The 13,496-nt window shown below is 50.1% G+C and overlaps 5 protein-coding genes across 5 annotated transcripts; all 5 read left to right on the top strand.

Annotated features, from left to right (window-relative positions):
- Window positions 1-1,441: 1,441 nt before the first annotated feature.
- Window positions 1,442-3,472, top strand: 4CLL5-1 (4-coumarate--CoA ligase-like 5; the record flags this gene model as incomplete). Its single annotated transcript, XM_037321185.1, has 7 exons — window positions 1,442-1,472; window positions 1,538-2,112; window positions 2,175-2,277; window positions 2,336-2,470; window positions 2,519-2,826; window positions 2,893-3,054; window positions 3,134-3,472. The coding sequence occupies 7 exons, from the start codon at window positions 1,442-1,444 to the stop codon at window positions 3,470-3,472; spliced, it is 1,653 nt and encodes a 550-aa protein (XP_037179928.1).
- Window positions 3,473-4,207: 735 nt separating this feature from the next.
- Window positions 4,208-6,314, top strand: moxY-9 (FAD-binding monooxygenase moxY; the record flags this gene model as incomplete). Its single annotated transcript, XM_037321184.1, has 6 exons — window positions 4,208-4,457; window positions 4,518-5,108; window positions 5,164-5,300; window positions 5,355-5,718; window positions 5,785-5,968; window positions 6,044-6,314. 6 exons carry the CDS (start codon window positions 4,208-4,210, stop codon window positions 6,312-6,314), a joined length of 1,797 nt encoding a protein of 598 aa, XP_037179927.1.
- Window positions 6,315-6,808: 494 nt separating this feature from the next.
- alp1-3 (Alkaline protease 1) lies at window positions 6,809-8,213 on the top strand (the record flags this gene model as incomplete). Its single annotated transcript, XM_037321183.1, has 4 exons — window positions 6,809-7,111; window positions 7,186-7,557; window positions 7,610-7,715; window positions 7,765-8,213. 4 exons carry the CDS (start codon window positions 6,809-6,811, stop codon window positions 8,211-8,213), a joined length of 1,230 nt encoding a protein of 409 aa, XP_037179926.1.
- A 1,004-nt stretch (window positions 8,214-9,217) lies between these two features.
- On the top strand, window positions 9,218-10,769 carry yycR-0 (putative zinc-type alcohol dehydrogenase-like protein YycR; the record flags this gene model as incomplete). Its single annotated transcript, XM_037321182.1, has 8 exons — window positions 9,218-9,331; window positions 9,398-9,423; window positions 9,479-9,522; window positions 9,583-9,756; window positions 9,814-9,954; window positions 10,010-10,388; window positions 10,441-10,513; window positions 10,566-10,769. The coding sequence occupies 8 exons, from the start codon at window positions 9,218-9,220 to the stop codon at window positions 10,767-10,769; spliced, it is 1,155 nt and encodes a 384-aa protein (XP_037179925.1).
- Window positions 10,770-12,283: 1,514 nt separating this feature from the next.
- On the top strand, window positions 12,284-13,450 carry CGCA056_v005930 (putative secreted lipase; the record flags this gene model as incomplete). The annotated part of the gene is made up of 1 exon (XM_037321181.1): window positions 12,284-13,450. The coding sequence occupies one exon, from the start codon at window positions 12,284-12,286 to the stop codon at window positions 13,448-13,450; it is 1,167 nt and encodes a 388-aa protein (XP_037179924.1).
- Between the last annotated feature and the right edge of the window lie 46 nt (window positions 13,451-13,496).

Here is a 13,496-nt window from a genome sequence, read left to right as displayed (position 1 = left end):
GAACTTCCGAGAAGTCAAGCTTCTTCCCCAGGTTTAGCTCGCTCTCGCTCCCTCGTGCCATTGGTAGTCTATTTGTGATCACGGACCTGTGGAGCTCACGGAGAACAACCTCCATTCGGATGCGGCCCGGGAGACGCGAGTCAGACCCGGAGTCCCAGCGTGTCGTTCGTCCGGTCACGCGTTTCAATCGCAGAAACTCAATTCATTCCGCATAAACAATTATTTGAAACTTAATTGCTTTGCTCGCGACTGCTATTCAATGCTTATCATTCCAGCCTCTCCTGACGGCCCCAGTAGCTTCAAGTCATCACGCAGAGCTTCTGGCTGCTCTGCGGAGACCGACATCGGCACGTTGTCGACCTCAAACGGTTTGGCCGAGGAGAATGAACCAGGGTTTGGCCCAGTTGAGGCTGTCATCCTAAAGGGGAAGACCCCTTAACTAGGAACCCCACAGCTGGCCAGACTTTCTGCTTTAGGCACTGGCGAGCTCGCCCCTCGGAGCCTCAATGGCTGAGCCTATCTCTGGGGAGTGCCAGAAAGTGATCTGAGTCCGATGTCGTGGGGAAACATCATGCTTGGCCCCCATGCTTGACCCTGCGAGGAAATTGGTAGGTAATGCTAAGCCTCATGGCATGGGACGAACGATACTACGTAGTAAATGGGCCCCAATTCAGCTTTGCTGTCTATGGCGTTACGGTATGACTGTAACGCCATAGATTGCCGGTGGGATTAATGTGGCTTCCTTGCGGGTGTATTCAGTAATGATCACTCAGCTAGAAAACACGGGCTGTGTGCTGTGCCAAGAAGGAATAAGCTATGGGACTTCTCGCCGGACAAGGTATGCACTTTATCACATTACCCAAATAAGTGATTGAACTCAGCGCTCTTGACTCGCCAATTAAGCATGAGTTGACATCACAACCCTATGCAAATATCTTCGAAACATCTAGCGGACTCATATCCCGACATGGTGTTAAGCGCCGTGGCGCGGTAAAGTGCATCTTGGACCCATATGGACAATCATGACCTTTTAGCAGTTGGATATTCTGTCAGACCTGAAGGACGGCTAAAATCTGTCTGTCCGGTCCGATTGATGTAAGGGGGAGGTTCTGCCTTTGTGAGGTCGAATATCACTGGCGAATTCCTGCATCCTGCATCTGAAACAGCGGTTCGGGAACGTATTTGATTGCACTATGAGGTCATCAGCACTGCAGGCATACTATTACCACACTCAAGATAGTTGGCTTCGTTCCGTCGGTACGGTAGACCGCAACTTCCCCGCTCTCCGCACCGGCATTTGTTGCACAACCGGGTAATCGATCCCGACATCCCATACACCTAGCCCAAAAGCTCGAACTTTACGTTCTTTCTACCCTCCATATCCGTAGGCTGATTTTTAGCAAGGGTCATTAATCTTGGGACCGCGCCCCCTTAGTCGAACATGCCATTCACCGGACCGCCGTTGGACCCTGGTAAGCTGGTGTCAAGCCCCTTCGCATCCATGTCGCCCAAGCCCCTCGCTGATATCCGGGCGTAGTGTCCGAATCCCTAACGATCTGGGATTGGTTGTTCGAGAAGCAGCCCTATGGTAGTAGAGCGAGTGCCTTCATTGACGGGTTGTCAGGACGTCGCATCTCATTCCAAGCCCTAAAAACATACGCGACCCTTACCTCCATCTCACTGAACCGCAACTATGGTCTCGAACCCGGAACTAAAGTCGCAATCGTTTGCAGGACCTCGGTTTGGTACCCAGTTGCACTGTTTGCAGCCATACGGTTAGGCGCCATCGTGGTGCCCTTGCCGCATGAGGCCAAGACTCCAGATTATGAGTACTTCCTCAAGACCTCCGGTGCCGAGATTGTCTTTGTCGATGAGTCAACCGTCAACCAAGTTCGACCTGCTTGTTCTCGTCTGAACATTGATTCGGATCATCTCATTTCCGTTGACTGTGATGTTAAGGACCTGAAGTCCATTGGGACTCTGATCGAAGAAGGCTGCTCCTCTCAAGTACAGGGGCAGGTTCCCCACTGGCAATTGCCGGCGACTCAATCAAACAAAAAGGCCTGCGCCTATTTACCATTCAGCTCGGGTACAACTGGATTGCCCAAGGCAGTGAGATCTGCCCATATTTCAACCAATTGAGAATACCAAATTGAGTGTTGACTGAACTTCAGGTTATGATATCTCATGCCAATGTCATTGCGCAGTGTCGCCAGATGGATACCATGGACCCTGGAACAAGGGAAACGATCCTGGCCCCGCTGCCTTTTTACCACAGTATGTGGCATCTTATCGTTCCTCCAACATTTTTGCTAATCCAGGCCTGCTTCCACAGTCACTGGGCTGCTGCAATTTCTGCACGTGCCAATCATGTTCGATCAAGACGTCGTCCTGTTGAGCAAGTTCAACATGGCAGACATGATAAAGACTATCCTGTCGTACAAGTGCAAGGAATTATGGCTAGTTCCTCGTGCGTCTTCTTTTTCTAATTACATTTACCGAGCTAATTACTTCCCAGCACTGTTGATCCGCATGGTCAATGAGGAGGTGGCCAGAAAGAATGATCTGTCATTCGTCAGGCAGCTCACTACTGGAGCGGCACCGTTGTCTCCACAAGTCATCGAGAAACTCGCCAAAGATTTCCCTCAAGCAAAGCTCAGACAAGCGTATGGAATGACGGAGAGTTGCAGCTGCCTCACGACTACTCCCAAGGATCTACAGGTCTATGCGAATGCTGACAAAGTGGGGAAGTTGGTTCCAGGCACGCAGGTCAAAGTTGTCGATCCCGCGTCTGGCAAAGAGGTTGGGTACGGTGAGGAAGGCGAGGTAAATTCCCGAACGATTCAACAGCTGCCCTGTAGACTTCATAAGCTAATCACAGACTTGTCATAGATATGGGCCCTCGGCCCTCAGGTTACTATGGGCTACCTGAACAACAAGAAAGCAACAAGCGAAACATATGATGAAGACGGCTACTTACATACCGGGGATCTGGGCATAATGCGGCCAGATGGTTTCGTGACTATCCATGATAGAATCAAGGAGATGATCAAGGTCAGTATGGTGGTATAGAGAATCCGCTATGAATGGGAGAATTCTTGAATGACTATGCTAACGTCTCCTCGTCTTCTAGGTCAAGGGTCACGGAGTAGCCCCTGCAGAGCTAGAGGACACCCTTCACGGGCATGAAAAGGTCGCAGACGTTGCAGTCATCGGCATACCGGACGAGTACGCCGGGGAGGTGCCGAAAGCCTTTGTAGTAGCAAGAGAAGGTGTCAGCAAGTCTCGAGAGACAGCGCAAGAACTAGAAAAACATGTGGAGGGGCTAAAAGCACGGTACATGTGGCTTCTCGGAGGAATTGAGTTCATTGACCAGATCCCTAAGAGTGCCGCTGGAAAGATCCTTCGGCGCAACCTGAGAGAGATTGAGAAGAGGAGGCGAGAGGCAAAAAAGACGGAGTCCCGTTTGTGATAGTCGACTACCTGTGGCAAGTCGTCTCTAGCCAATTAATTCACTCATTCAAGCACGATCTGTCACCGAGTCCACTCAATGAAGTCTCAATCTGCCTCAAATCCGATCCCATCCCTTCATCTTCCTCTGATAGTATTTAAATCTGAAATAATGATTGATAAGCGCTGGCGGCCGTCCCCGGATGCTTTATATGGCCTTAAACGAGTTGATTTGAGGCTAGCTCATGTTCAGATCCATAAGACACATTGAATATGGAGGTTGAAAGCAGAGACTCAGCACAAACGCTCATTTGAATACCTCACATTGACGCAGCCAAGATGGAAGTCATGGTCATTAAGTCGTCTCCGATACGCTACTTCTCTGAATGAGCCAAGGCTGGGATGCGGGGTGGATCACTTCGTTAGTGCCGCTTCAATTGGAAGCCGCCAAAACCCCCGGCTCCCACCAGATACTTATAACGAGTCTGTAAATGGAAATGCCCCATTCTTCGCGGGGAAGTGCATGCGGTCTGTATTCCGAGATCTGGCACCAACGGCCAATGCCGTGATACGAGCGGGGATCCTTGCTCGCCCGAAGGAAAACGCGAACACATGCATAGCAGCCCTGATCGTCACCCACAGGTATTCCTTTGACTGAGCTTTGATTTTGTCATTTCAAGTTTTCTATCTGAAACTTTCTGTCAGATTGCAGTCGCTTTGGAACTACGGCCCGGATCATCCTGGCCAGATAGTAAGGATGGCACCTCACTCGGACGTGGAGCAGGCGCAGCCTGATCCGGACACCGTACCATTAACATTCGATAACAAAGTCGGCGGAACTCCTTTGAATCACCAATATGATGGGCCCTACAAGGTTTCAGAGCACATTCTTTGGGCACCACGGAAGCTCAGAGTTGCTTGCATCGGTGCCGGAGCTTCTGGGCTGACCCTGTGTTACAAGAAAGAAAAAGAGTTTGGCGAGGGCATTGATCTCGTCGTATACGACCGTGAGCCAATTCGAATATCGTTCGTTCTCCAGGGGAATTACTGATTTCCTTTCTTTTCAGGACACCCAGCCTGTGGAGGTGTGTGGTACGTGAATAAGTACCCGGGCTGTCGATGTGATATTCCGTCGCCATCTTATCAGCTCTCGTTCTATCCCAAACCGGACTGGTCCCAGTACTGCGCTCCTGCAGAGGAGATTCAGCAGTACTATCAATCCTTTGCCGAAGAGCGCGGCTTCGTTGAAAAGTACATCAAACTACGTCATGAGGTCGTGCAGACGACCTGGAACGAAGAGGCCAGCCAGTGGATCCTGGACATTGATGAGCTGCTTGACAATGGCGAAAAACGACGTTTCCAAGACAAAGTTGACTTTCTAGTCGCTAGTATCGGCATCATGAACACCTGGAAATGGCCAGACATTCCTAACCGGGAAGCCTTCAGAGGCAAGATGATGCATTCAGCAGCGTACGATACATCTGTGAACCTGAAGGACAAGTCGGTCATAGTAATTGGATCCGGAGCTTCTGCCGTACAAATTGTTCCTGCAATTCAACCAGATGCGAAGAAAGTGACATCTTTCTATCGCACGCCGCAATGGGTCAGTGGCGGTGTACCTCTCGAGGGCTACACAGAAAGCGGCCAGAACTTCTCGTGTATGGATACACACACACATTCAACACGACTGAAGTCAAATCTAACTCTCGATAGATACGAAAGAACAGATTGAAGCATTTCAAAACGACCCAGAGCTTCATCTGGAACATCGCAAGAAGATGGAAGACAGCATCATCAAAGGGTTCCCCTTTAACATTCTTAACCACCCCATCCAGACTTTTGGCCGCGAGGTACAACTTAGTTCATGCTTTGGTTCAGATTTCCAGCTAACAAGGTTTGTATAGCTACTTGAAAAAAGCATGACCGCTGCTCTGAAAGGTGATCAGCGGCTAATTAAGTGTCTCATTCCGTCATTCCCTGCGGGGTGCAGACGAATTGGTCCGGCGGAAGGATTTCTGGAATCGTTTCATGAGGACAATGTGGATTTAGGTGACGGAGACATCGCAGCCTTCACAGAGAAAGGCGTTAGAACTGTTGATGGCAAGGAATACGAGGCGGATGTCGTCATCTGCGCTACCGGCTTCAACACAAGCTACCGCCCTTTCTTCCCAATTGTCGGGCGCCAAGGCCGAAATCTCGCTGACGTCTGGGAAGATGACCCAGCGGCTTATCTTGCACTTGCAGTAAACGGGTTTCCAAATTTCATGCGTACGTTCCACCCCTGCGAAAACAGAGAGACGCCGTTCGTGCGTGGCTGATACATTGATCAAAAAGTTGGATCACTCGGTCCGAACGCCCCATTAGCCCATGGAGCTCTGACACATGTTCTCGAGGCAGCTCTCACCTATGTCTGTAGGGTGATTCGGAAGATCCAAGTCGAAAATATCCGATCGATCGACGTCAAGGTTGAGGTTCTGGAAGAATATAATGAGCACGTACACGAATGGCTGAAGAGAAGGTAAGCTTGGTGATCCATGGCAATGTCCACGCAACGCATTTAATCAAAGATCACTGACAAAGCAATTATCTGCAGTGTTTGGGCTGGTGGCTGTCGCTCTTGGTACAACCAAGGGAAGCCAGACGGGAAGGTTATCGCCCACTATCCTGGCTCCCTGGTTCATTGGCGCTTGATGACGAACCAGCCCAGATGGGAGGACTACAACATCAAATATCGAAGTCGAAACCGATTTGCATTCATGGGTAACGGGTTTACTGACATTGAGGTCGACAACAAAGACGTGTCCTGGTATTTGAACCCAGAGGAGATTGAGAAGCCATTGTTCACTTCTTTGAATCCTGTCTAGAAGTAGAGTAGCCTCGGAGGGTTTCGCATGCATTCCTGGAAAATTACAATCTTAGTAGCACTGAACCGCTATCTGATATCTGACCGTTCAGCACGCCATTCAAGGCGGTGGTGATCTTTGGCGGTTGTTGAGACATATCTGGACGCCAAGAGCCCTGATAGCGGGTACAGCCATCTTGGAGGAGTTGCATTGAATCCGCTCCCAGGCCGATTAGCAAGGATTCAGCTTGCCCACCTTCCCTGTAGAGAACTCTTCCGTCTTGGCTACTAGGTACACCACAATAATTCAAAAGCTCCTACAGCTCAGTAGAGAGATTCTAAAGGCCATGCAGGAGATTAGCACCAAGCTGCATTACCACAGTGACTAGCAATATTAGATACGAGTAGAGAGCATTCTAATTGGTTTGAGCAGCTTTCCATCTCGCAGATAAAGGCTTGCATGATGCATGCGTTGGTAGCCAGCTTTCTGTTCTTCTCATGTAAGTCTCCGTCACCATGGCACATATCAAGCAAATAGCTCTGCTTCTAGGGCTAAGTTTGCCTGCATTGTCGATCCCACTTGCCAGTGACGCGTCGGCAAACGACATCGTCCCAGACAAGTATATCGTACGTATCGCACCAAACACGGTCGACGCCGATTTCGAACATCATTTGCAGTGGGTCGGAGCAGAGCATGCGCGCAGCTTGATGCGACGCAACACAGCTGGTGTGGAGAAGACATTTGAAATTGGAGGCTTTCGCGCATACGCTGGGGAGTTCGACCATGAAACGCTTAGGCAGATCAAGCAGGACAAGAACGTAAGTTTTGCGGTATCAGGCAACGAAATAGAGCCTGTTGGACTGACAGAGATATCGATCCATGGATGTTACAGGTTGTTACGGTTGAAGAAGACCGCGTAGCTGAAGTCACGGCTGTGACGACCCAGGTTGACGCGCCATGGGGTCTTGCAACTTTATCGTCCCCTGCACCACTGGTCGACGGCAATAACGCCGGGCATCCGTACCATTTTGATAGTGCAGCTGGAGAAGGGAGCTTTGCATATGTGATGGACACCGGTGTTACTGTGGCACACCCCGAGTTCGAGGGTCGAGCTTTCAAGGGTTATAACGCCTGGGCTGCTACTGGCGAAACCTTTGACGATGAGTTTGGCCATGGTTCTCACGTAGCAGGTACAATTGGCTCTGCAACCTTCGGCGTAGCCAAGAAATCAACCATCTTCGACGTCAAGGTTGCTAGAGGAATTGTGAGTACTCTCAGAAGATAGTCGGCGAGTGACTGACAAAGGTGGCGCGCAGGGCTATACTACCACTGCTCATATGCTAGATGGCTACAGCTGGGCCGTGAACAACATCATAAACACGCCAGGACGCATTGCAAAGGCGGTGATCAACATCAGTATAGGTATGTGGCTTCCAGTGACTTAGTCCTACTGAGCTGAGTATTGTATCAGCTGTCCCCAAGAACGAAGCCATCAACGCCGCAGTTGATGCTGCGTTCGATCTCGGGGTTACTACCATCGTGGCTGCCGCGAACGACGGGAAAGATGCCGGAGCTAAGTCACCGGCCTCAGCTGCGAAGGCGATTACCGTCGGTGCAGTCGCATGGAATTGGACACGTACTGACTGGAGCAATTTCGGCCCTGATGTTGACATATTCGCACCTGGTCTCGACATCTTGTCTTTGTGGAAGACATCGGGATCCACGGCAACGATTTCTGGTACATCGATGGCCTCGCCTCATGTTGCTGGCCTCGTCGCATATTTGCGGAGCGTATACGAACTGCCCGATGCAGCTACCGTACGGGAAAAGTTGACTGAGCTCGGGCTCAAGGGAGTTGTCGGTGATGCGCGAGAGGGGAGTGTCAACTTGCTGGCACATAATGGGGTCGTTGCAGCTTAATGGATTATCAGTGAATCGAATGAAGCTAGGTTCTGTTGGGACTGATAACGTACCTTGAGTTTCTTACATCTTCACTTGCCTAACACAGCTACCGCCGTCGTTTAGCATGAATGCAGCCAAGATCAAAGACACTCCCACATACTCCCGAAGAACCTGGGAGCTGTGAGGCTTTAACTCTTCCTGGTCCAGGCACTCAAAGTGCGGTTATAGACGCATCTTGAACAGTTGGGAGCGCATTGTGCCTCGGCTTCTCTGAAACATGCAGCATGTCCTTTCTTGCAGAAATGGTAGAATGAACCAAGACGAGCAATGTTCGGCGACACTTGCGGAGAACTGTTGCAACGTCCAGGATTCTAGCAGCGGCTTGTTCTATTGATTGAGACCCATCGTCCGTGTCTCCAAAAAGTGTCGCCCTCCACTTCTCCAAATACGTCATGCAGGAGCAAACTTGGGGTAAGAGGAATGATTCGATGTGTCTAAAGAACAGTCGTCTCATCGTCTGCTAAGAGTGGGGGAGGGTCTCGGATGAGCTAGAACTGCCTACTTCTTCTTCCCCGCGCCATCTAGGAATGGTAATGATTCGCCGATTCGGGCCACAGCTCAGGCTCGGGGGTTCGGGATTGATCCCCCTCCCACTCGGACTTCTTCTCATCCCCCACTCCGGCCATCCTCCCGTCACACTCGAACCTGCCGGACACAAACTGACCCGCGGCGGCATCCCCGCGTCTTGGCAAAAGTTTCCCGCCCGCTACCCCGCAGCGGCGCAGCCCCCATCTCAGTTTAGCAAGATATTCCGCGGGAGAGCAGCTGCCTCGTGTGGCAGCCGGTCACCCGGGGTCGATGTCATACAATGGCACCTATTCTTGGTGATTTCTTGGGAGAGGATGGCTCCTTCGTGAGGGGTTCGTGAATGGGATAAATAAGGATGGGTGCTGCTGTGCTCCTCCTCGTGCTTTCTCGATAACCCATTGCTCGTCATCTGAAAATTACCAACCCATATCACCATGGCCTCTACTATGAAAGCAGTGAACTATCAGGGACCTTACAAGGTCAAGGTTTCGGAGGTGTCCCTGCCAAAGATCCTACACCCCGACGATGTCATCGTCAAAGTCACAACGGTAAGATGAACCCCACTTTCATCTGTTCTTCCTCGAAGAGGGTCGCCAAGCTGATTGTCGATACAGGCTGCCATCTGCGGATCAGACTTGCAGTATGCCACGCCTGATGATTTGAATGTGATAATAAAGTAGCTAAGCATCTCGTAGCATGTATGAGGGACGAACTGCAGCGGAGGCTGGCATCACATTCGGTGAGTTATTCTACAACAGACTTCAAGGCCCCATATGCCAAGTATTGACGAGGATTACAGGCCATGAGAACATGGGAATTGTCGAAGAGCTCGGTGCCGGCGTCACTCTTCTCAAGAAGGGAGACCGCGTAGTCATGCCCTTCAATGTCGCAGATGGGCGTTGCCAAAATTGCGAAGAAGGACGCACGGCATTCTGTACCGGTGTCAACCCTGGCTTTGCTGGCGGTGCTTACGGTTGGTGCCCTAATTTTAATTATTACCTCAAGGGTGTAGACTAACACAGCTTCCCAGGATATGTCGCCATGGGACCTTACCCTGGTGGACAGGCTCAATACCTGAGAGTACCATACGCCGACTTCAATGCCTTGAAGCTGCCTCCTGGGAAAGAGTTCGAAGCCGACTTTATCCTTCTGGCAGACATCTTCCCAACCGGTGAGAATGATCCTTGACTGTCGACTTGGTGCAAAGACTTACTCGGTGTTTGCAGGTTGGCACGGTGTTGAGCTTTCTGGCTTCAAGCCGGGTGAGAGTGTTGCTGTTTTTGGTGCAGGTCCCGTTGGCCTTATGGCAGCGTACTCTGCTGTGCTCCGTGGAGCATCGAGAGTCTTTGTCGTAGACCGTGTTCCTGAACGTCTTCAATCCGCAGAGAAGATCGGATGCACACCCATCGATTTCACAAAGGGCGATGCTGTGGAGCAAATCAAAAAGTCGAATGGTAGCGAGGTTGACCGATCCGTTGATGCCGTCGGATACCAGGCCGTCAGTGCAGGCGGCAACACGGAACAGCCCAACATTGTTCTGGAGAACATGATCAAGGTTACCCGAGCTTGCGGTGGCCTTGGCATTCCAGGACTTTACGTTCCGAGGTGAGAACTCTGACAACTTTGATGCATGAGAACAAGCTAACTCGTCATCTAGTGACCCGGGTGCGTCGGATGATGCTTCGGCAAAGGGCATGATCAGCCTTAGCTTTGGCAAGCTATTCGAGAAGGTATGGGCACCCCAAAACTTCAGCTAATTGGTGCTTTACTAAATAATCCTAGGGACTTTCTCTCGGCACTGGTCAATGCAACGTCAAGGCTTACAACAGATATCTGCGTGACTTGATCATTGCAGGCAAGGCCAAGCCCAGCTTCGTCGTCTCGCATGAGATTAACATTGACGATGCGGAGACTGCCTATGAGAAGTTCGATAAGAGAATCGACGGGTACACCAAGGTTCTCATCCACCCCAACGGTGGCTTTTAACGACATGATGTATGATGTACTCCGGCGGTGTTGTGGTGTTCAAAAACAGGCAGGTGGTAACACGGCGGGCGGTGGTGTTTTGACGCGGATGACCAGTTGTAAGTAGCTTATGACAACCTGGGCACATATTGAATCATATCCCAAGTTGTATTATGCATCAAAACTGCTACAGTGTGCCTTATTATTACGCCCACCTCATCTCCATTCGTGAAAGATGAGGCTAACGCATTACCCAGTGATTTTTGAATGTTGACCGTCGCACTACAACGTGATGCCATGCAGGGGCAAGTCATTCATACTGCAATTCATTTCCAAACAAAAGCCATAGTGCAGGGCTTCATGTTTGAACTGGAGCTTCTAACGAAAGTGCGCTTCTTTTTTATGTTTAGATTCGTCTTTCGAACAATGTGACCCTGTCTGGTAAACATTTTACCCCGTCCGTACCCTCAGGCTCCAGTTACTGACTTGACATTGTGATTGCTCGGCGCACGATCCCCCCCCCCCCCTGAACCCGAGCTTCTGCTCCCTTTTAAGGCATCAATCTGTGATTCTGGAACTTCTGAGTCGAATAATAGTCCACATAATAAGAGGGGTGTGTTCCATGACTCTGCACCAGTCACAAGTATCTCGTGGTGCGTCGACTGGCATGATGCAATCGCACGTCAGACAATCACATCGGTGTATCTGAGTTTTGAGAGAGTCTGAAGAAGCTGGCATTGTATCAATAGTTACGGAATGCTGGCTGTTGTGTAGTTCTTCTGCGGAACTAACCTGGAGGTAACTATGAGATGTATGCGAAAACCATCAGGTTATGCGACGCGTACGTCCATGTCCGCTACTTTAAGAAGTTTTCTATCATGTCAACTGAATCAATAGAACTGTTGTATCCATAGTTCACGACTCAATCATTTCAAACCGGGGACCTTTTTGAGGTTGAATAGGATATTTGAACTGAATCACACACGTTGACTTTGAACTCTCAAAGCGCTATTCGGCACTTCTACATCTACTTATCGCAATACTTTTGCTATTTATTTCCTCGTCATAAGTGGTTCAGAAATGTATGTCTACATAGAAAATTGCACAGTCTCATGTTTTACGAATTGGCCTGGACGCTCGAAGGACGGCAAATGTTGCGACAAGCGTTACTGACGGCTTACGCACAACATAAAGTTAGGTTTCCTCGTTCTCTTTCAGCGCGACATGCGGAAAAATGTGTTCACGCGGGGCAATATGCATAGAGCATCGGACTTATTACCGAAAACTTACTCCAGTTGATCCCGCTTCTGCTGTGCCACTTCGCCAAGGTGGTAGTAGACCATGAGCCCCTGGCTAGCAATGCAGCAATATTCATAGTATCCACTTCCTCGCGTCCTTTCGCAGATTCATTCTGTTTTGTTGGAACCGTTGTATATATATGACTTTGGTGGCCCGTTGGTGCTTAATCGAAGGAAGAGATTTCGACCCAGTCCTCCACATGATCAACACTCCGCCCCATATCGTGTTCTTTGTCAATGACGATTTTCAAATTTATTTACGCCAGCTTGCTAGCTGTGGCTTCTTTGACTTCCGGATTTGAAGACCGCGACTGTACCGGCATCAACGCCATTCATCCTCAATGCCGGAATGCCGATGCCGTTCCGTACCTCAGGGACTTTTTCTACGTTGGCGGTCGCGCTCTGGACACTCCCTCCGGCGAACTCACCGCTGACAAACTCTATGTCGAAAAGCTAAGCCCAGTCCTGCCCCTACGAGAAAAGCCCATCATTTTGTTCCACGGGGGAGGATGCAGTGGTACGTCTTGGCTCAATACGCCTGACAACCGCAAAGGATTTGCTAGCTATTTCATTGAGGAGGGCTACGTTGTGTACATCGTGGATGCTGTTGGCAATGGCCGGAGCACCAACATGGACTTGGAGAGATTCCCATTGACGGCGGGATCATCTTCGATTTTGGTCGAAATGGGATTCTCCGCTCCTGAGTTCTACAACGGCTATCCCCAGTCTCAACTGCATACACAATTTCCCGGCACCGGAAGAGCCGGCGATCCAACTTTCGAAAACTTCAAGAACTCCATGGTTCCATACACTACTAATAACATCACCTTCGAGAACGCCATGCGATCTAGCGGATGCAAACTTCTCAACCTTATCGGCAAGTCGTACGTAATTGGCCACTCCGCTGGTGGTTCTGTAGGTATTCTGCTCTCCAACGATTGTCCGGGACTCGTGGCTGCCAACATCAATCTCGAATCGTCAACTATTCCATTCTTCTGGTACACATACGGAACTGCCGGATTCTTCAACAATGCCTGGGGTCTGGCCAATACCCCTCTCAACTACACTCCGCCTATTTCCGATCCTTCTGAGCTCAAAAGGGTTGAAGTTGGAAACTCTACCACGGCCAAGCGCAGCTGCTTTCGTCAAGTCGAGCCGGCACGCAAATTACCCAACATCGCAAGTGTTCCATACCTCATGATCACGGCTGAGGCAAGCGTTCACGTCACTTATGATCATTGCATTGTGGAATACATGAGGCAGATCGGTGCGAAACCTGAATGGATCAAACTTGCGGAGAGAGATATCCTTGGAAACGGGCACTTCATGCATATCGAGAAGAATAACGGTGAAATCGCCAAGCTGGTGCTGGATTGGATCGGGGATAAAGAGGATTTGATCTGATCAAGATGTTCATATCGATATCAAGTTTTCCTAAACGCTCAACGTA

The sequence above is a fragment of the Colletotrichum aenigma genome (assembly GCF_013390185.1).
Source record: "Colletotrichum aenigma strain Cg56 chromosome Unknown KSG_Cg56_contig04, whole genome shotgun sequence".
NCBI lineage: Eukaryota > Fungi > Ascomycota > Sordariomycetes > Glomerellales > Glomerellaceae > Colletotrichum > Colletotrichum aenigma.
The sequence above is the reverse complement of the archived record's forward strand: the minus strand, read 5'-3'. Positions and strand labels throughout refer to the sequence as shown.